This window comes from Trichomonas vaginalis, chromosome I (genome assembly GCF_026262505.1).
Source record: "Trichomonas vaginalis G3 chromosome I, whole genome shotgun sequence".
Classification (NCBI taxonomy): domain Eukaryota; phylum Parabasalia; order Trichomonadida; family Trichomonadidae; genus Trichomonas; species Trichomonas vaginalis.
Genome location: NC_067203.1, coordinates 18355493 through 18376694, shown reverse-complemented (window position 1 = coordinate 18376694; position 21202 = coordinate 18355493). Strand labels below are relative to the sequence as shown.

At 33.4% G+C, this 21202-nt stretch overlaps 7 protein-coding genes across 7 annotated transcripts, besides 1 other annotated feature; 2 read left to right on the top strand and 5 right to left on the bottom strand.

Annotated features, from left to right (window-relative positions):
• Window positions 1-4299: 4299 nt before the first annotated feature.
• TVAGG3_1006980 (calcium-dependent cysteine-type endopeptidase protein) lies at window positions 4300-9071 on the bottom strand (the record flags this gene model as incomplete). The annotated part of the gene is made up of 1 exon (XM_001308639.1): window positions 4418-9055. The coding sequence occupies one exon, from the start codon at window positions 9053-9055 to the stop codon at window positions 4418-4420; it is 4638 nt and encodes a 1545-aa protein (XP_001308640.1).
• Window positions 9072-11005: 1934 nt separating this feature from the next.
• TVAGG3_1006970 (uncharacterized protein) lies at window positions 11006-13456 on the bottom strand (the record flags this gene model as incomplete). Its single annotated transcript, XM_001308638.1, has 1 exon — window positions 11119-13143. The coding sequence occupies one exon, from the start codon at window positions 13141-13143 to the stop codon at window positions 11119-11121; it is 2025 nt and encodes a 674-aa protein (XP_001308639.1).
• Window positions 13457-14408: 952 nt separating this feature from the next.
• On the bottom strand, window positions 14409-14992 carry TVAGG3_1006960 (transcription-initiator DNA-binding domain ibd family; the record flags this gene model as incomplete). The annotated part of the gene is made up of 1 exon (XM_001308637.2): window positions 14533-14937. The coding sequence occupies one exon, from the start codon at window positions 14935-14937 to the stop codon at window positions 14533-14535; it is 405 nt and encodes a 134-aa protein (XP_001308638.1).
• Window positions 14993-15038: 46 nt separating this feature from the next.
• TVAGG3_1006950 (uncharacterized protein) lies at window positions 15039-15480 on the bottom strand (the record flags this gene model as incomplete). Its single annotated transcript, XM_001308636.1, has 1 exon — window positions 15039-15473. One exon carries the CDS (start codon window positions 15471-15473, stop codon window positions 15039-15041), a length of 435 nt encoding a protein of 144 aa, XP_001308637.1.
• A 1744-nt stretch (window positions 15481-17224) lies between these two features.
• TVAGG3_1006940 (thiamine pyrophosphokinase family) lies at window positions 17225-17947 on the top strand (the record flags this gene model as incomplete). The annotated part of the gene is made up of 1 exon (XM_001308635.1): window positions 17225-17947. One exon carries the CDS (start codon window positions 17225-17227, stop codon window positions 17945-17947), a length of 723 nt encoding a protein of 240 aa, XP_001308636.1.
• TVAGG3_1006930 (uncharacterized protein) lies at window positions 17341-18791 on the bottom strand (the record flags this gene model as incomplete). The annotated part of the gene is made up of 1 exon (XM_001308634.2): window positions 18179-18748. The coding sequence occupies one exon, from the start codon at window positions 18746-18748 to the stop codon at window positions 18179-18181; it is 570 nt and encodes a 189-aa protein (XP_001308635.1).
• Window positions 18792-18930: 139 nt separating this feature from the next.
• Window positions 18931-19608, top strand: TVAGG3_1006920 (GTPase activator protein; the record flags this gene model as incomplete). Its single annotated transcript, XM_001308633.2, has 1 exon — window positions 18931-19587. One exon carries the CDS (start codon window positions 18931-18933, stop codon window positions 19585-19587), a length of 657 nt encoding a protein of 218 aa, XP_001308634.1.
• A 358-nt stretch (window positions 19609-19966) lies between these two features.
• Window positions 19967-21202: part of a mobile genetic element that runs on past the window's edge.

Here is a 21202-nt window from a genome sequence, read left to right as displayed (position 1 = left end):
GTGATTTTACCTACCATGGTTAAGCGGCTTATTTTCGATTTTTACTAAAATATTTTACATGATCACTATTTGCAGTATTTGGAACATAAGGAAAAAATTAGCTCAGATTTGAGTGATACCCTCAGTTAGGTGAGCGCTTAAATTTCTCAAATATAAACAGCCTCGCATATGCAAATTCATCTATTGTTGATGAATTATGAACCAATGATTAAGATTTTTTCGCATTCATTATCCTTCGAGTATGTCTCTCAGTTTTTGACTTTTTGAAAGGATCCTTTCAATGTACTCCATGGTTATTGTGGAGATTCTAAGGTTAGGAAAGAGATGTTAATATGTTTTTACTGTGTTAATAAATTCAATTTGATTGTAAATTTTTTTCAATTCAATTTTTGACTTGGCTTTTTTTTTCCTTACTTCACTTTTCAGAGGTGGTTTGCTGAATATCTTTCAAGACGGTTTATTTTATGAAGTATAATAGTGCCTCACACTCATCGCACTAATTAAGCAATTATTGTATAATCTACATCTTCATAAAGTAGATGACCCGAGCTTTATATGGTCAAAATACTATGGAAGCAGCAGTCCACCATCAGTAATCATGGGCAAGAATCCAAAAGTTAAAGCTACTAATATAGCAAATGTTTCACATACAAATGTAGTTTCATTGACCTTGGTGCTTATAAAGCGGCAATCAATTTCGAAAGTGTTCAATATTACTCCATTCTAGTTTTTTTAACAGTATTTAACAAGTGTCAAGGGGTTTCAGTTGATAGCATATTTCAAAACAATGCTGTTATTGAAAACTTCTGCTCATTTGATGTTTATACAGTAGATTGGGGAGTTCTTGCATATTTAAGTTCCAATTCAACTGGAAAAATTATCCAAGGAACAATATGTAATGGGAAGAGTGATATTGGATTATATGGAATGGTTTACCAGAATAAGGGCATATATAAGAGATGTATCCAAAAAAATCCTATCGTCCTGCCTACATCGCCAAAAGTGAGCTTTTTTTTCAGTTTGATCGGACAAAACTTCGAATTTCGACCTGAAACTAGCGCCGAAAATTCGAGAAAAATTATTAAAAGATGTCTATCGTCTCAGACCATAAAGTTAGATTTGATGCGAAATTGCATAAGAAAGATTTCAAATAAAATTCATTATTCGGGATGAGAGAGTTTGGGACATGAAAATTTAGTTTGTATTCTATGTTAATAGACTGATGTATTTGAAATCTGAGAGATTTGTTAGATGCACAAAATATGAGAATCAAAATATGAGTTAATGATTATTTAGATGGATGAGTAATGATATATATAGTGTGACAATATAATATGTGTGTGAAATAAACTAGCTTATGCAAGAGATTTTCAAATTACAATTTGATTGAAGTTTTTGTTCCTCATCTGGTGTACTTTTGGAGATATTATAATCCAGATGATGAATAAAGACTTTAATGTCTGCTTGATATAGTTTATAAAGACTTATTTCTTTAATCAGAAGTTGATTGAAGTCTTTGTTCCTCATCTGAGGTACTTGATAAGGTATTGTACCCCAGATGAGGAACAAAGACTTAAACGACTCTGAAGAACAATCTTTGGAGTACTTGGTGTACAATCAACATTTGATTGTTGACTTTGTTCCTCATCTGAGGTACTTGATAAGGCATTGTACCTCAGATGAGGAAAAAAGACTTGAAAGATTGTTACAAACAATCTTTCATGCCTTTTGACAACAATCAACATTTGATTGTTGACTTTGTTCCTCATCTGAGGTACTTGATAAGGCATTGTACCTCAGATGAGGAAAAAAGACTTGAAAGATTGTTACAAACAATCTTTCATGCCTTTTGACAACAATCAACATTTGATTGTTGACTTTGTTCCTCATCTGAGGTACTTGATAAGGTATTGTACCTCAGATGAGGAACAAAGACTTAAAATCATATTTATCTGCATTTTTTACCTTAAATATAAAAATTTAATATTTAATTGAGCTCATCTTCTAGATCTTATTATATATTCTAATATGCAAACAATAATAATATCCTTTTATAAATTTAGATCATCAAAATTAGTTTTGATTTTGTCAAAAATCCAAATACGTAAAAAAAAAATACAACAAAAAGAATGTCTTATACATAATAAAATTTAATCATATTTGATTCAATAATGATCATTTAAGGGTTTTGATGAGTCTATATTCCTCATCTGAGGTACAATGCCTTATCAAGTACCTCAGATGAGGAACAAAGTCAACAATCAAATGTTGATTGTTGTCAAAAGGCATGAAAGATTGTTTGTAACAATCTTTCAAGTCTTTTTTCCTCATCTGAGGTACAATGCCTTATCAAGCACCTCAGATGAGGAACAAAGTCAACAATCAAATGTTGATTGAAGTTTAAAGTCTTCGAAGGCTCGCATAAGAAGTCTTTGGAGTCTTAGTTCCTTACTTGAGGTACAATACCTTTGCATGTACCTCAGATGAGGAACAAAGACTGCAATCAAATGTTGATTGTTGTCAAAAGGCATGAAAGATTGTTTGTAACAATCTTTCAAGTCTTTTTTCCTCATCTGAGGTACAATGCCTTATCAAGTACCTCAGATGAGGAACAAAGTCAACAATCAAATGTTGATTGTTGTCAAAAGGCATGAAAGATTGTTTGTAACAATCTTTCAAGTCTTTTTTCCTCATCTGAGGTACAATGCCTTATCAAGCACCTCAGATGAGGAACAAAGTCAACAATCAAATGTTGATTGAAGTTTAAAGTCTTCGAAGGCTCGCATAAGAAGTCTTTGGAGTCTTAGTTCCTTACTTGAGGTACAATACCTTTGCATATACCTCAGATGAGGAACAAAGACTGCAATCAACATCTGATTGAAGAGCAAAGACTTAAAAGACCTTTCTTAAGAGTCTTTTAAGTCTTAGTTCCCCATCTCTGATCCTCCAACACAACCAATATCCCAGATGTAGTACATTTGAAATAATCTTAATCTGATCATCCTCAAACAAATAAATTCCACTCATTAAACATAATATGCTAATAATATGACACTTTTCCATATGTGTTTTATGTTAAAAACATAAAATTTTGTTACATTTTTCATATTTCATGACTCTTATAGGATAATTTCATATTTTGTTATATATCACAGCATGATATTATTATAGATCATATATATAATTAAATTATGTTATATATACATGTTTAAACTAGAGTTTGGGCATCGTGAATCTTATGTGATTCTTGAAAAAAATCAATGACCGACCAGACTCTTTGCCACAGATATAGCTAGGATATTCCTAATCATTCTATGTACAAGTCACACAATTTTGACAGATTCTCCAAAATTATATCTTCAATCAGAATCCATATCCTGCACAAGCGCATGAGATGCACATAAAGGATGAGTTAGAATTTTTGATGAATTTTATTCAGTGCTAAACTCATTATTTAAAAAAACTCGATGTAAACCATTCAATTTTTGGAGATGTAGGCAAGACGATAGCATTTTTTTGGATTAGTGTCGCATATATAATATACTTTCAAAAACTAATATTACGCATTGCATTGCAAGAAAAGGTCCTTCCTTTTATATTAATTTCGTTAAATCCATAAATGTTGGGTATTGTAATTTTGATAATTTAAAAGCAGATGTTTGGACAATCTCTGATCTTACTTATTGCCCAGGAAAAATAGAAAGATGTAATTATATAAATAACTCTCAAGAAGATTCAAGAATAGGAATGTTGCATATTATTGTAGATAGTTATTCAGATAATCCAATAAAAAGATTTGATATAATAGATTCGGTTTTCCTATCAAATACAGGAGGATATTTATTTGATACATCTGGAGATGTTTATCTAATTAGATGCCATATCGATCATTTTTCTTCTGATGGACATGTATATACATCAGAAATGGCAACAAAATCATTTTTGAATAATTTAAAATTCATTGATTTGAGTCCGTGTGAAGAAGAAATCAAATTAACTCCGAATAACATTTCTTCGAGAATATCAAAAACTTCCACTATTTTCTTGCAAAAGAAGTTTTACAGGCGCAGATAAACAATTAAATATAATCTGATAAATTTCCATTATTATATTATATAAACTCGTTCGTAAAGTCTCTTATTCAAACACATTTTATAAATTTTCAGCTCTAGTAGATCTTTATTTTCCTTCAATATTGCAAACAATAACTGGTCATGATTCATATTGTTGCTCAATATTGAGGCAGAAAAATGATAGGGAGACTTTACTTAGGAAAATGGGTTTATAGTATTATTAAAGAGATTCTCAAATTGTATTCATAGATCTACATGTTTGAAGCTAAATTTAACAAAAAAAATCTTTTATTCAAAAAAATTTATTTCTTCTTCTTTGAACCTTTTGTTTCACTGTCAGAATATTAGTAATAAGAGTCTGAATAGTAATAGGAAGAGTAATATTCATCAGAATCATTCTTCTTTTCGTCTTTCTTTTCTTTCTTTCCTTCTTTCTTCTTCTTTGGTTTTTCTTCAGCTTTCTTTGGTTTCTCTTCAACTTTCTTTGGCTTTTCAGCGACCTTTGGCTTGGCGTCTTCATCTCTTGCGTTGTTCTGTTTCTTCTCTTCGGCCTTCTCAACTTCTTGTACTTGGTCACTTGAATCGACAGAAGACAAAGATTCGTCAGAAGAAGAATCCTTTCCATGAGATTGCTTAACATTATCCTTTGCAGCTGCTGGAGCACTTGCCTGTGCACCGCCTGCAGCTCCACCACCAGAGCCATTTGGCTTGAGTTCTCCTGATGATTCGATTGGCTCTGTTGCGAAGACTTTCATCATGAAGTCGTGTGGTTTATCAGCTTTGTTTCTGACAGGGAAGATTGTCCATGGATACTGTGTCTGTGAGTCTGGAATTTCGAATTCGAAAGACTCGACAAGTGAAGAAGGAGCGATAGCCTCTGTGAAGTATGGCATACCCTTGAAGATCTTCTTGACGGCTTCACCTTTGTTGTAAACAGCGTACAACCATGTTGGAACGTTTGGACCGATTTTCTCGAACATGACTTTGACCTTGCATCCCTTAGAGAACTTGACTGTGTATTGTGTCACGTTATCAGCTGGAGGAGCTGTTGAGACTGGCTTTGCACCATCTGTTGGTCCTGGATTGAACTTGCCGAAGAATTCAACTGTGTGCCAGTTCTTCAAACGCAATGTTACATAAAGTGTTGAATAGTTGGCGCAGAAGTCCTTGAATGTGATCCAGAACATACCATCATCGACATCTGTGTGTCCTAATTGCTTGGCGATATCTGGATGCTTTGTCCATAATGGAGACTTATCTGACCAATCACCATTCCACTCTGAGTCACCCCATGGGTTTCTGAGTTGAAGCAACTGGAAGCCTTTGACTTCGACAGCTTGGAGAACTGAATAAGCGTGGCCTTGGACGATGTTTGTCTTGGATTTGGTTGTATCTGAGCCTGGATGTGAACCGCAGCAGATGTAGTCCTTGTCCTGGTGCCATTGCAAGATTCGCTTCCAGAGAGTTCCGTTGTTGATTCTCTCCTTCATTTCGAGTGAATCGAGATTGAAAATCTCTGGCCAACCACCAACCAATCTATAGAGAGCCAAGTGGGAGTTACCACCTTCGATAGCTGAGTAAGAGCCATTTTGCTTTGCGTAGGCTTTCTCAACCAATGTGAACCACCAGCCGTTTGTCTCTGGATCACGTGGATGAACGAACTTTCCTTTTCCTGACTTTGTAGAGAAAGGAAGTTGTGTATCAACGATGACGTGACCTCTCTTACCCATTGAGTAGAATGAGATGCAGGCTGCTCCTGTCTTCTGAATCTTTGTGTGATCTTCGAAGATATCAACGACATCGTGTGGAGCTGCACAGATTGCTGCCATAGCTGAAACTAAGTAGCAATCACCTAAAGCGCCCTGGCACAAGTCATTTGCATTGACATGTCCTGTTGGTGCTTCCTTGAACTCATCTTCAGCACGCTTCCATTCGACATTTTGGAGACATCTTCCATTTGTTTCTGCGACTGGTTTAAGTGGATGGAAAACTGGATCAGCGTATTTAGTGTTTCCACTCATTGCTTCTTTGATGAGTTTACCGTATTCGCCGAGCTGTGTCTTTCCTTCCTTGAGGAAGTTGATGAGTTTCTTTGCACGAGCCTTTTCTTGCTTACGGACGTATTCATCATAATCGCCATCTTCCTTGTTCTCAAGTGCGCGATCGTTGTTTTCAACAGCATCAATGAACTTCATTATCAACTTCTTTTCCTGAGTGCTGAAATATGTTTGCTGAAGGAATGGAACATCGAGTTGGTTCTTTTCAACAAACTTCCTTGCCTTCTCGAGATCGGACAAGAACTGCATTTCTGATGTGATGTACAACTGTGCCTTGAGAGCCGCTTCGAACTCGTTTCTGTCCTTGAAAAGTTGGACACGAGATTTGACGTAAGCCATGAATTTCTCGTATGTTGATTCATCTTTAGGAACAACCAAATCTTCATCGACATCGCAACCAGAGATTGTAATGGCCTTGTTGACGGCGAATTCGATTGGCTTGTACTCCATGTGCTCGATGGCATTAAAAGACATTGAATCGACATTGTACATCAATGCGAATGCCATGAACAACATGACAGCGAAAGCAGCGGATGTTCCGAGAGATCCGAAGTAGTACCACTTGAAGAATGAGCAAGCAATGAGTCCCCAGAACCATGGAGCAACGAAACCAATGATTGCGAATGTCCTGATGAAGCCCATGTTTGTTAACTCACCGTTGAACAATCTTCTGACTGGTAAGAAGATGTCTGTGTATGTAATGGCGTTTGTGGAGTTGGCTGTAAGTACGAAACCACCAATTCCGACATATGAAATAAGTGTCAAAATGGCGCATATGACGGAAATGACAGCGAAAGCGTTCTTTGTTGTGTAAGCAACACCGACAACATCAATAATGATGCAGATGATCATGAGAATGAAGGATAAGATGACTCCCCATGTTGCCTTGTACTCATTCTTCTGAATAAGATGGTAAGTGATGGCGGCGAAGAACAAGGTGGACATAACAAGACCAACAACAAGGCAGAGCATATCGAGATCATTCTTGTAAGCGTACCAAACAATTGCAAGAATTGTAAGTAAGCCGGAAACGACGCAAACAATGACTGTTGGACCAACATCGAATCTCCAGCCCTTTCTTGCTGTCCAAGCAATGGCAAAGATGAAGCAGGAAAGAATTAATATAACGGCTGCAAGAGGAATTGTTCCTACGAGGGCATCCTTGTAACCAGAGAAGGCAAGGCCAACAAGAGCGATTAAGTAGAAGATTAAAAGTAAGAAAGCTGTGCAATTCCAGCATTCTTCCTTCAAATAAGAGAAGCAGAAGCCTGCAAACAAGTAGAGTGCGGTAAGTGTAAGGAATATAACGAGACCAAGGTATTCGACTGTTTCATCTTTGTAAACATATGGAATTGCGACGAGACATACTGCATCTGCAAGCAAACAAAGGCAGTAGAAGAGTAATGAGATTGTTTGTAATGATCCCCATCCCTTTCCTTTGAAAGTCGTGTCATTTCCGATGTAGCAGAATGCAACCATAATTGTTCCCATCAAATAGTAGTAAACGAGGAAGAATAAGATACGAAGATCCTTGTGTTCCTTGAGAGGGTTGAATGTGTAGAAGAATACAGCACCGAGAATGATGCCAGCGATGAAAACAACAGACATTGGCCACTTGCACTTGAAATTGTCCTTTTTAACAGAGACAAGGCCACCAATTGCTAAACCAAGAACGATGGTGAAAATAACTATAGCGATATAACCATCCTTTTGGGACATTCCAAATGGAAGTTCCTTGAGATCGCCTGTCTTGAAGAATCCAAGCTCGAAACCAGCACCAGCGCAGATAAGGAGTAATGAGATGAGTGTAAGAACTGCTTCTGATGTCTTTGGTTTCTTATATTCTGGGTTCATCTTACCAAGGAGATCCTGGCATGGCTTGGAAATCTTGGACATGTCGCCGGATGGTACGTGGTGGCGCATTGCCTTGGAGATAAGAAGCAAGAGCCAGTTGATGAAACGGCAAATGTAGTAAGTTGCGAGGATTAAGAAGAGGAAGCCGTGACCGATGTACCAGTACTTGTCGGAGAATGAAACAATGATGACTTTGATGATGTAGCCGATGAAAAGAAGATGAATTGTTCTTGTATTATCCGTTACTGTGAATTCTGAGAGCAAAATGAGGAAATCAATGATGAAGGAAGCAACACCTGTGCCTAATGCAGCTTGTTTATATTGAGCAACTTTCTTGAGTCGCCATAAGAAAACGAAAAGACCGTTGAAGATTAAAGAGACGAAGAAAATTAAAACAGCCCATGGCCATGTCATGTAGCCTCTTCCTGAGAGCCATTCATCGAATTTATCAGCTTCTAAATCTTTGATGAAATCAACCTTCTTTTCTTCTGAAGAATAGATCTGAGGGAGTGCCATATATTTGAATTTCCTGCGGCATCTAACAATAGCGAAAGCATAAAATAGAAGTGGTGGCCACAAAAGAAGATATCCTTCACCCATCCAGTTTCTTGGGCTGAATGTGTAAACAACAGCAACATAGCTGCCAGCCAATAAGATAAATGCGATAACTAATGAGTAACGAACGGCTGGGGATAATCTATAACCACTTGCTTTGTAGTTTTGGAAGCCGTATAAGAGGAAAAGTAAGGCTGGGAGACCTGCAGCAATGGAAATACCGAATGTTACGGGTTTGAATTTAATAGCTGTAATAACGCCCCAAGCAATTGAAATTAAAAACGGTAAAGAGAAGAAAATCCACCAAAGTATAGATAGGAATGTAGTAACCCCTGCATTGCGCTCTTTATGAATACGATTAGCGATTTCATAACGAGCAATCAAGAAAGGGTGCCACTCAAATACTTTAGAGATTAAAATGCTCCATATGATAAAGACAACTACTAATGCAATAGCAAAAGCTAAACCATATACTTTATAGCCTTCCCAATCAAAGTTTAATACGTAATCAACCATTGATTAGGGATTCTAATAAAAAATTGCTTCAGTTTTATTTTTTCCCTTTCAATTATCTCAAAAAGTTTTTATTAGAAAAATATTTGTCAACCATAAGATAACGAAGATAATTATCGTGATGAATTTTGATGGCGGATAATTGAATTCAGCACCTTTGAGAGAAATAATTAGAATTGGATTGCATGTATTTTAAGGAACTACTTAAGATTTTAAACGAAAATGTTTGCTCTATAAAAACAACAAAAATAAATTCTGAAATAAAAGTTTATTTGGAATTTGGGAATGTATTCTACAGTAATAGCCTTCTATGAAAATAATATCTCAATTAGTTTAAGGGTTTCGTTTTGCGAAAAAAACGTACAATACGCAATTTCGCTAAAAAAACATTTAGCTAGCAATTTCGACCTTTGACTCCACTCAAGACGTCACTTTTTTAATTTTGCGGTATCATATTTTTGGAAAATCTTTATGAATATTATATAAAAAGTCTCTTTAATATCTATATTTCATATTTTTATCGATTTTTAAAGTTTTTGCGAAAAGTATTCAATTATTTTTGCTATTTGGTCGGGTAAATGTCAGATTTGCGACATTTTCTGATATGATATTCAGATTCTACGTTGATAATAATGCTTATAGAACCCTCTTGCTATTGTGTCAAAATTGCGAAACCGATAGCAAAAATATCTCGCAATATCAAAATTGAGATATTGAGTGAATTATGCATTATAGAGATTAAAAATCTGATTTGTGAAAACATCTCATCAGTTTCTAGCTAATTCAAAAATCTTTACTATCTTATTCGATTAAAATGAAAAGGGAATAGTTTCATTATGCTTTAAATGACAGCCTTATAATATAATCATAGTTTTCGCTCAATATGCAGCATTTTTTTTCGAAATCTATGGTCAATGTCCTAAATACTGATTGCTTTGCATTCATATCTCTTACATTTTCTATACCCACATCACTATTCATTGCTATTCCTATCTTTTTCATTTTTGTTTGTTTCTCATAATTTCTCAAAAAACACGATAACTTGATATTTGTAAATATCATACTTTATAACGTAAATAAGAACTTGACCTATTAAGAAAAGCAGTAATGAAAAGAAAATCTGAAATTCATAAAAATTACAAGTTTCTGATGACAATTAGCTTAATTAAACCAGGTACAAGATTATATAATTGTATTTTCTATCCAATTATCCATATAATATCTTATCCAGAAAAAATAACTTGATCAATACCAAATGATTTTTTAACTAGTAAATAAAGTATTTTCTTTACACACACATTGTATATCATAGTTTTTTTTGGTTTCGCAAAACATCCAAAAACAAATATGCTATAAAAGTGACAATTTTAGCAAAACGAAACCCTTAATTAGTTTGGTACTCTACCGTTTAGCACTTTTTCTATTTTCAATGGTTTCTCGATAAAGGTTCAGGTAATTATCATGATGGTTCTAACTAAAAGTTAATTGACTATAGAGGAGTCTATTTTTAAATAAATAAGGCTTTAAGGAACAAGACAAGAGTTCAATTTGAAATCAATCTGGCATTTTTAACTCTTATATTGTAACTCTATAAATTTGTATACTATTATTATTTGATTGCTCATTCATTTAGCCTCTAAATTGCTTTTTCAAATTTCAAATTTTTTTTGTGAATCGAAAAGAGAATTAGTGATGATATGGGATATATATGTGTATGATAATTCTTTTAAAAATATATTGATTAATCACTGATTTTATTAAAATTAGTCAAACTGTGATAGAACTGACATGATATATGCTTATCAAGCAGGAATTATTAATTTTATAGTAAAACTTATATAATAACCAAATGTATAATTAATAGTACTTTAATTTTGAAATACAATTAACTAATTTATTTGTTATAATATTCATTTAATGGAAGAATTGCTTTAAGTGCCTGGAAATAGAATGAAAGAATTTTGTAGTCATCAGTCATAATTGAAATAAAAAAAAATATAAATTAGAATAAATAACAAAACATTTAATATATATAGAAAGTAATATATGACGGATGTAGTCAATGCTTATTCCATCTTCTTTAGTTCAGATCTTACATAACTTGAAACGAATTTCTCCATTTCTTCAAGAGTACTTGTTTCCACAGTTCTCATTTGGTAGAACATTGTTCTCCCTTCAGCCCTCAATTCTGCAATCAAGTCATCTGGTCCTTTGATCTCTTCTTCCTCTTTGTGGGAGCTTTCATCTTGTGATAAATATTCATCTCCACTGTCAGGGTCAACGCCAAGCAAATCGAAGAAGTTGACTTTCTTAAAGACAGGAGGATCATCGTCATCGTATCCGTCGTCATCTGTTTCGAAGACTTCCGTGTGTCCGGCGGCTTTGACTTTGGCTCTTTTTCCTCCGACCAAAGTTTTTGGTTTTCTGAGGAATTTCTTCTTCTTTTTACGAGGAGAATCAAGAACAGGAGTATCAGGAAGGTCTGGTTCGCTTGATACGGATTTCCTCTTCTTCTTTTGCTTAGGAGTTTTCTCTTCTTCAGTTGATGTAGCGGGTTCAATTTTAATTGTTCCGAAATCTAAGATAGATTGTGATAGTTCCTCGTTCTCACTAGCCTTTTTAGAATTGTACGACTCATATTGGGACTCTTCGCCTGCATAAGATTCTTCTTCATCGGATTCTTTGATATCTGATTTTGAAGATTTTGATGATTTCGCTGGTTTTTCTGGTTTCGGTACAGGATTTGATTTATCTGACTTCTCTGACTTTTCGGATTTCGATGAATGGCCGGATTTAGATGACTTTTGCTTTGAAGATTTTTTGGATTTCTTCTTTTTATGGCTTTTTCTTGCCTTCTTCGGTGTTTTCGGCTTCTGTTCAGGAGTTGGAGACTGAGGAGGAAATACCTGTTGTATTTCTGGAGCTCGTGGAGTAACTAAAGGTGAAATAGTTTTAAGAGCTGAAGGAGTTGCAGGCATTCCTTCTGATAAGTGCATACTTGATGAAGGATCGAAGTCAAGTGATACATGAATTGGGAGTTGTGGTGGATCTTTCTTAGAAATACTATGAATTGAAATTTTTGATCTCTTTTTCGATTTTTTCTTCTTTTTCTTGGACTTCTTTGAAGCAACATTTTCGGGATTATTGATTTGTGGTGCATTTGGAGTATCCTGGCTGTTGCTTGTCTGCTTTTCGTCCTTAAAATCTGATGGATGATCTAACGTCCACTGAGAAAGTGGTGGTAGACGCTGTAAATAGTTTTGGCTGAGAGGGGGAGCAACGTAGTTCGTATTCGTTTTAAGAGATTGTTTAATTGAGGGATGTAATGGAGATGTTCCTTCATTAACCAGGACTGGGTTTTTAGTATAACCTTGGAGAGTATTAGGGACATCTGAGCCTTGCATCAGTTTAACAGGAGGAGCTATGTAGTTTCCAGTTGAATAAAATTTTTTATCTTGTTGATCGTAAATCCCAGAAATAGTATGCGCATTGTTTTGTGGTATAGATTGTCTTGTATTTGACGTAGTATTTGCTTGGTTTACAAATATTTCAGAATTTGGACTGCTATCTCCGCTTGAAATAACAATTGTATCGACAATCATGGTGCTTGAATCACTCTCTGAAGTATTGTCCATTGTATTTGAGACGCTCCAGAGGTGCGTGTGTTTCTTTCTGTGTCGTTTCTTTTTATGAGTACTTTCAATAGATCGACTTATAATTTGGTTTTTATATCTGTTGTTATCTGATTCTCCGGACTGTAGTTGTGAATAACCTGAGTTTGACTCTGATATGATTTCAGATTTTGTTGGGAACTTAAAAGGAGGGAATTCGACTAGATCAGGTATAGGAGGAAGTGAATTCTGGTTTGATGATGCTAATGCATTGGATTTAAGTTCTTGAGAAGTCAAATTAATCGTCTGATTAGTTTTTGTGTTTACAATGCATAATGGACAGTAAGAATAGATTATCCAACCATTTTTGAGATAATCTTGAACGCGTGGGCGCAATTCTTTTCCTGTATTAATTGTGACTTCTTCTAATATTTGTCCATTCACTTCGCTAATGCTATCACCAAAAACTATAACGCACATTAATTGCAAAAATTTATATTGATTAAGAGGAGTTTTCAATAATGATATGGATGTTAATTTTGGCTGCGGCTTGGCATCAATAAATGATTGGATATATGTTTCATCGAGGCATAGATCTGTTAGTATTGGTAAGATTGGTAATGTTTTCAAGGATGTGATCGGGTTCCGTGAAAAATTCAGTCTTTTAAAAGTAGAAAGCTGGTTAATTTTGCTAAAATCTGTTATGCCCCGATTAGAAAAGTTTCCCTCTCCGGGTAACGTGACGTCTGGATCGTCTGTTAAGCCGAAAGGGGTTGAGGAAATCGTTTTTTTAGAGAGAAAAATTTTGAATTCTAACGGCCGATGTTGAAATCTAACATTTCGGGAATCAAGATATAAAACAGGCATATGATTTTATACCTATTTTTTGTGGAAATGCTGAATGGATGCATAGTGATTGAAAAATTATTTCAGCATAATTGGCTTATTTCTCATTATTCATCTATTAATGTAATATACAACACATTTTTAGATTTAAATTCTTATGATTTCTTTTTGAAAACTCTAAAAATTTAATGCTTTTTCAATTTTGAAAACTTTTTTATAATTTTTCAGATCAAAAAATGAAATTTAATTTTTTTTTGGAATTCGAGACAAAGAAATCTAAGCTGTTTCCAATGAGCCGAGATGAAATCAATCAAATTTAGTTAAAAATTCGATGAATTGAAAATTAATTTTAAGATCATCATAATGGAGATCAAAAATGAATGCACATCTACATATAGTATTCAATTTTAATGACCAAATGACAAAATGATTTATTGTTCAACATTCCATCTGAATTTATGAAAAAATCAATAACGGACTTAAATTTAGAGCTAGAATCAACTTTAACAGTTATGCACAACACAAATTTGTGAAAACGGTGGAAATGGAAAATTCCTTGAATCTAGTTATTTTAATTTGAAAAAGTAATTCAATAAACACCAAGAGCATATCATGGCCATCCAATATTTCTTCTCAATATCGCATTCGTAGCAAATGAAAAATAACGACAAATCTGTCATTGGAAATATCGCTTGACAACAATCAGAATGCCTTCCACGAGCACAAATTATTTTATTTTTTAACTTAATTTCATGAAAATCGCCCCTTAGGAAAATTGAAATCGTATTGAGCATTTTATTCGATACGAAATTCACAGATTCACTCACAATACAGCAAGAGAATTGGTATTCTTACTAAATAAATAGACGGATCGGATATCCGAAAAACAATAAAATTTGGCGGGGAAAAAGTGTATTTGAGTTAGACATTAAAATTTACAACAGATCTTCCTTTCAAGGTAATTTCCCATAAAACGAAATTTGGTGTGAGGATTTTTGAAATAATATATAAACAACAACAAAATTAATCGCCAGCCATGAAAATAGTATCCTGGTCCAGCTCAAATGGCGTATCACGAGTGAATCGGTTTCTTGAGTCGGTAAAGAGTCGAATTGAGAAGTCATCAACGTCTTGACATTCCGGAATTGCTTCAAATTCCGGTGAGTTCTGAATCATAATCTGTGTGAAGTTATGGCGAGAAAAGTTTCCTTGTTTGTGGAACAGTCCGCCTTGAACAGCGTGAATTCCGAGGAGTGTTGCCAAAATTTGAGCATTTACTTTCATGACTGTTTTCGTAATCCACATCACACCTGTATACCAGTAGGCGTCAGGGAACGCCTTTGTAATGAGAAGAGCGTGATATAGCTTGATTGGGAAGACTCTACCTATGCCATTGCGGCGAGTAAAGAAGATTTGGCGAAGATCCATCAAAGAGTAAGTTTGAGAATTCCATTCACTAGCTGGAATAAAACCTAATTCTTGTCTGTGTGTTAGTAATTATTCAAAAAAATATCTGAAAACCGAATTTTCTAATAAAATTCAGCTTCCAGATAAAAAAGTACATACGGTCTAATAATTGGTGCATTAGGATCAAATTTCATATAGACTTGTGGCGGTGGACGGGGAGTATGAATGTGTGGTGGCCTCCAGACTGGCGGTGGTGCAGCCATCGGTGGTGGTGGAGGCATAGCCATCGGAATTTGACGAGGTGGTAAATTGAACTCGTTGGGTGTGGGTTGTGCTATTAAAATTGGCATTTGGAACTTCTTAAGTTCTGGGCAGGTCGTGTATATATCAGGAAGTGATTTTTGTTGTTCGGAATTATCAATGATCATTGATCCTCCGTACATCGGCATTGGAGCATACTGTGGAGGTTGCATATTTCCCCATGGTTGTACCATAGATCTCGAAAACATATTTCCGCCAAGGCCCATGAATTTCTTGGGACCATTATTGTTTTGCATTTTTCGATTTTTCAAATTTTTTGCGGTTATTTTACAATCATGCAAAAATTGAGAAAATCAAAAAAATCTTCCATAAAAAATTACTCGCAGACATGCAGGCTTTCAATTAAAATTGGCGCCAACTTTCAGATGAAAATTACAAAAATCGTCGATTTTTGAATACTTTACATATTTTAAGTTCTTTATAGAAAAATCGCATCGTACACATGGCCCACTTTAACATACAGAGATTTCAAATTTCTTATTTACATAATAAAAGGATGTTACAATTTTTTGTCTCAAAATCATAAACAATTATCCGAAAGATTTTACTACACGAAAAATATTATTCAACTATGTACACGTATGAAAATTTTATTTAAAGTTTCATATTCATCATTTCTAACAGAAAAATCTTCACTCAATAAATAACTTTAGAAAATAGACCTAGAATACTACTTACAAACGATACTAAACCAAATTTAAATCATTCGATCAGGAAAAATGCTTAGAAATTCATAGCCTTATCGATTAGACATTTGCTTCGCTGTCAAAAACTTTCAATTTTCCATAAGATAAAGATACCTTTGATCGATCAACTCGAGTAATCCATGCATTCTCTTTTTGGGTTCATAAGGACAGCTTTAACATAATTTACAATCAGATAAAGAATTACTCTATTCTACTCAAATGATTACAAATAATGCTCATATACGGTTTCACAGCCACAAAAGTTTCTACATTTATTTCAAAATTCAAGATGAATTTTTATTGCTTTCAAGAGTATTAACATACTTTATAGTTATATACTATGCCTCATATTTCAGCACTTACTTCGTCATTAATTACATCATATTTTTAAATAATTAATTTTGAATTTTTTAGATCTGTTACTTTTCCATTGAGTTCTATTAAATCGAAATAAATCGATAAAATTTAAGCAACTACAATCTTTGCTCATTATATTTATAATATTTAATTCGAAACTGAATAATTTTTATAAATACATTGTTTGCTATAAGCTTGAATTAACCCAATTTCATATAACCAGTACAAAAGCTTTAGGAGCCATCACCTTCTTTATAAAGGATTCAAAACCACTAATCCCTTACATTTTAGTGTGTAATTCATTCGTGTAGTTATTAAGACATATTGAGCATAATGTAATGCTATAAGTACACTAAACTTCTAAATTTTGAACCATAATATGACAAAAATAAGACATTTATCACTAACTTTGGTATTATGATATAAAAACACAATGTGTTGTAATAAAATTTTTCTATTAATTGAACAGTAGTGACATACTCTGAATTTAAATGTAATTATACCCATATTTTATTAATATAATGTTTCTCAATGCCAAATCCATTGAGAACCTGCATATAAACAATAGATATAGTCAAAATACAAAATGTAAAACTATCACCTGTAGTTGATACCAGGAAAAACTATTATAATCTCTAATTCTCATTAATTAATTTCATAAAATATTGTTTGACGCTTAATTTCCATGTTGCTGTATATCCAAAAACACAATTAAAGTATACCTTAGGGTTAGGAAATATTAATTGGCATTTATGATTTTATTTAAAATTTAATCCGCAATCTTCTCAAATTTTATTTCAAAATTTGATAACATACGCACAATTTATAAAATAGGTTCTTTTTGGAAAACTCATTAAAAATATACAGAGAATAATTATCAGAATATTTCGAAGATTTTAAAATCTTCCAATCAAAATTTTGAAATAAGGATTTGGCTCAAAATAATGATCGTTTCCAATCCATTGGAGCAAGGACTACCATTTGCAGCCGTTGCTTTAAATAACTCACTTCCGAAATACTTTGATAGCGTCTGGAAAAACGCGAATATACGTGTTTGCGTTGATGGGGGCAGTAATAGAGTTTTAGATTATTTTGTTGGCAAAAAAGAAAAGAAATTCCTTTCTCCAGATGTAATTGTTGGTGATTTACAATCAATTAGACCAGAGGTACAGCATGAATTTGAATCAACAGGAAGCCAAATTGTAAAGATTAATAATTCACAGGTTACGGATGCAGAAAAAGCAATTAATCTTCTTTCAGACATGAAATACAAGAATACTATATTACTATTGGGCGCTTTTGGCGGAAGATTCGATCAGACAGCTGCAATGATTCACGCAGCTCTAGCTAGACCAGACATGAACATTATCTTAGCTGATGATAGTAACTTCTCACATTGGGTATTTCCAGGAAAGACAAAAATACTTACACCCCAAATCTGTACAACACATGTTTGTGGTCTCATTCCACTTCTGAAACCAGTATGTCTTAAAACAGAAGGTTTCAGGTGGAATCTTGACTGGGGAACACTCACAATGGGCGAATTCATATCTTCCAGCAATGAAGTCGCCGCTCCAGAAGTTTCAATTGAAACAAGAGATCCAATATTTTGGACTATTCAAGCTAAAAAGGTAGTTGAGATCCAAAAGAGTAAGCAACAAAAATAATTTATTATAATTCTTATTTAATCCGGAAATAAATCTAAAACAAAAAGCTTATCTAATTTAATAAAGTTTTTTTATAGTTATGTTATTAAATTGAAAATTATTATTTGATATTTATGAAATTTTTATGTTCTTTAATTGTGTGCAGCTTGATTTTAATGATAAATATAAGAGAAGATGAAACATTTACTTTTTTTCTCGATTTAATCAGAGAAATGATGAATATTAGGACACTCAGACAGAACGATGACGGCTTCCAGAATATCCCTTTGTGTCCGTAAATCCTGAGTAAGAATCATCGATTCTACGCTGGGAGTAATCAAATTCGGCTTCGTTTCTGTGAGCAGCTCTTTGAGAACGAATCAAGCTTCCAGATGGTCCTTTTGTATCAGTGAAAGGAGAGTCAGAGTCGTCAATACGGCGTTGTGAGTAGTCAAATTCTGGTTCATTTCTGCGGGCAGCTCTTCGAGAACGGATGAGACTTCCAGAGAATCCTTTGGTATCAGTAAATGGTGAATAATCGTCATCAATGCGGCGCTGAGAATAATCAAATTCAGGTGCATTTGCCCTTGGATATTTAAATAATCTTTTAGAATGCCTAGGAAATCCCTTAGTATCAGTAAATGGAGCATAATCTTCATCAATTCTACGCTGTGAATAATCTTGAGCGTGAGGGGAATTGGCCTTAAAATAGTAGTATCTTGGACGACGTGCACGAACGATCTCAACCTTTTCGGGGATATTGTATGCTACATACCTTGGTTGAAAAGGCTGTAAACGAAACGAAATGAGAGAAAGGAACATTTTATTAAAAATTTTGGCAAAATTGACAGTCTGCAAAATTATTGTCAAAAGCGATAAAATAAAATTATAATAACATATATCAACCATTATAATTTTAAATTTTATAATTGAATTTAAAACGATTATTTTAGATTGAATTATTAAGGTTAGAGTCTAAAATCTTTGTCGTTTACAAATTTTCAATGGATGCGAAACCTTTTCTCTCAGAGCTTCAAAGACAGCCAGAAAACAAAGTCTGCTTTGAGTGCGGAAAGAGGAACCCGAATCCCGATTGGGCAAGTGTAACTTATGGCGTTTGGATCTGTGTTGAATGCGCCGGTAAACATCGTTCTTTAGGTACGCATATGTCATTCGTTCAGTCACTTTCACTTGATAAATGGACAGAAGCTAATATCGCCAAAATGAAAGTTGGCGGAAATTCTAAAGCAATGAAATATTTCCAAAGTAGAGGTATCGATAAACTTGAAATTCATCAGAAATATTCTAATTCATTTGCCAAACAGTACGCACAACAGATTACAGCTGATTCAAATAAAATTTTAGGTAAAAATTCACCAAATATTCCACAAAAAACTCAAGAACCAACAAACACAGTCATCAAATCAGTATCTAGTGGAAACATTGATAAAGCAGCTACTATCAAACGTGAAAATACACCTGAAGTAATTATCGATCACCAACCAAAACCAATTCCAATTCAGACACAGACACAAAGCACTTCTACACCAAACTTTGCTGCTAAGAAATCTTTTAAGCGCCCAACTAAAAACCAGCGCGGAAAACCAAAGGCTGTTGCAATATCAGTAGAAGATTTTGATGATGCCCTCGAACCATTATAAAAAATGAATGTATTTTACGTTTCACATACTCAAATATAGAAATTTTATAGATATATTTTATAATTTTATATTATATACATATAAATTGATATTATTCTTTTCATCATTAGTTTTTCTTTGTGATGGACAATAATTTTGCTGATTGAAACAATATAATTGTACGTGACTTTTTTTTATGAGATAAAATACTTTTATACATGATATTCAGGAGCCTCATTATTATGTTACGTATGTGTCTTTCCGAATAATATAGTTTGAGGTGATCATGAAAGCTTATAATTAAAAATGCATAAAATCTAAACTGGAAAGAGTAATGTGAAAAATATATGATCATGATATTTTACTGAGATGATATATGCTCTTTAAATTATATTTTCTTAAAGGTACATTCACTATTTTTGACAAAATTTTAAATTTTCATGGGGTTGTAAATCTTATAATAACTAGATGAATAAGGAATGAATCCCAGTATAATGTGCATCATTATATTAAACACTATATGTAAGGCTAATGATTCTATTAACACTTATGAAGATCTATAGTATTTGAGCAGATAAATTTGATAATTTCCAAAACTCTTATATTTCAAAATTAAAGTGTGCGAATGCATTTAAATGAGAGCAAAAAGAGATTGATGCTGTTAAAACTAGGTGTTAATTTGCAATTATTTCGCATCACAAGAACTACCCAGTAAATTCGGCTATCTTTCTTTGCAATTATTCTCCATTATACATATAATATAATATAATGGTTAGGGTTTGAAGAAAAGTTACTAGAGAATTATTGACTTTTGAAATAATGCAGAATTTTACTTGAAGAAATCATTAATTTATGAGTTCCAAATTGCTAAGCATGACGAAGGATCATTAAATTTGCTACAATTAAATACACTTATTGCAGAATTAAGATTTTTGAAATTAAAAGTTTGAAATATTGCCTTTTTGAATAAAAATTTAAATTTTATTATATAATCATGATAATATCTTATAGAAATTAAAAGAAAATATTTTAAACCATTCAAATATTTTGAATGTCTTATCAATTTAAAATATTAAAAGATAGCTTGATTTTATCATCATTAGTTGTTATCAAAGTTTTCTTCTTTTGATGAACAACAGTAAATGATTTGTTAATTACTTGTCTTCCTTTTTCGCAGCAAAATCGAAAGTTATGATGATAATCTTGCTCTCAATTTTGAAACTCTCTGATTTACAAGTAAGCATTCCTTTGGAAACCATTCGATATCTACTATTGGATCTAATAAAAAGTTAATTATAACATATTTTACATGCTATTTGTTGACTTTGTTCCATTATATTACCATATATATCTTTTTGAAATCTAAAATATTTTTACGATTTTAACCATGTGTTGTTGAAACCATATATCAATCTTAGCTAAAGTATAGTTTATGAGTCTGTCACCATCTAACGTATGAATTTTCAAAAATGTCAAATATGTTCATTTTTTCTGTAGATTCAGCCATAATTTCATGTATTTATACTATTCCACTATTATTTAATATTTTTATCGATTTAAATATATGATGAGATGCTTAGTTCTCCTGGAAATCGATTTTTAATCGCAATTTTAACTTTCCAAAAAAATTCAAAAA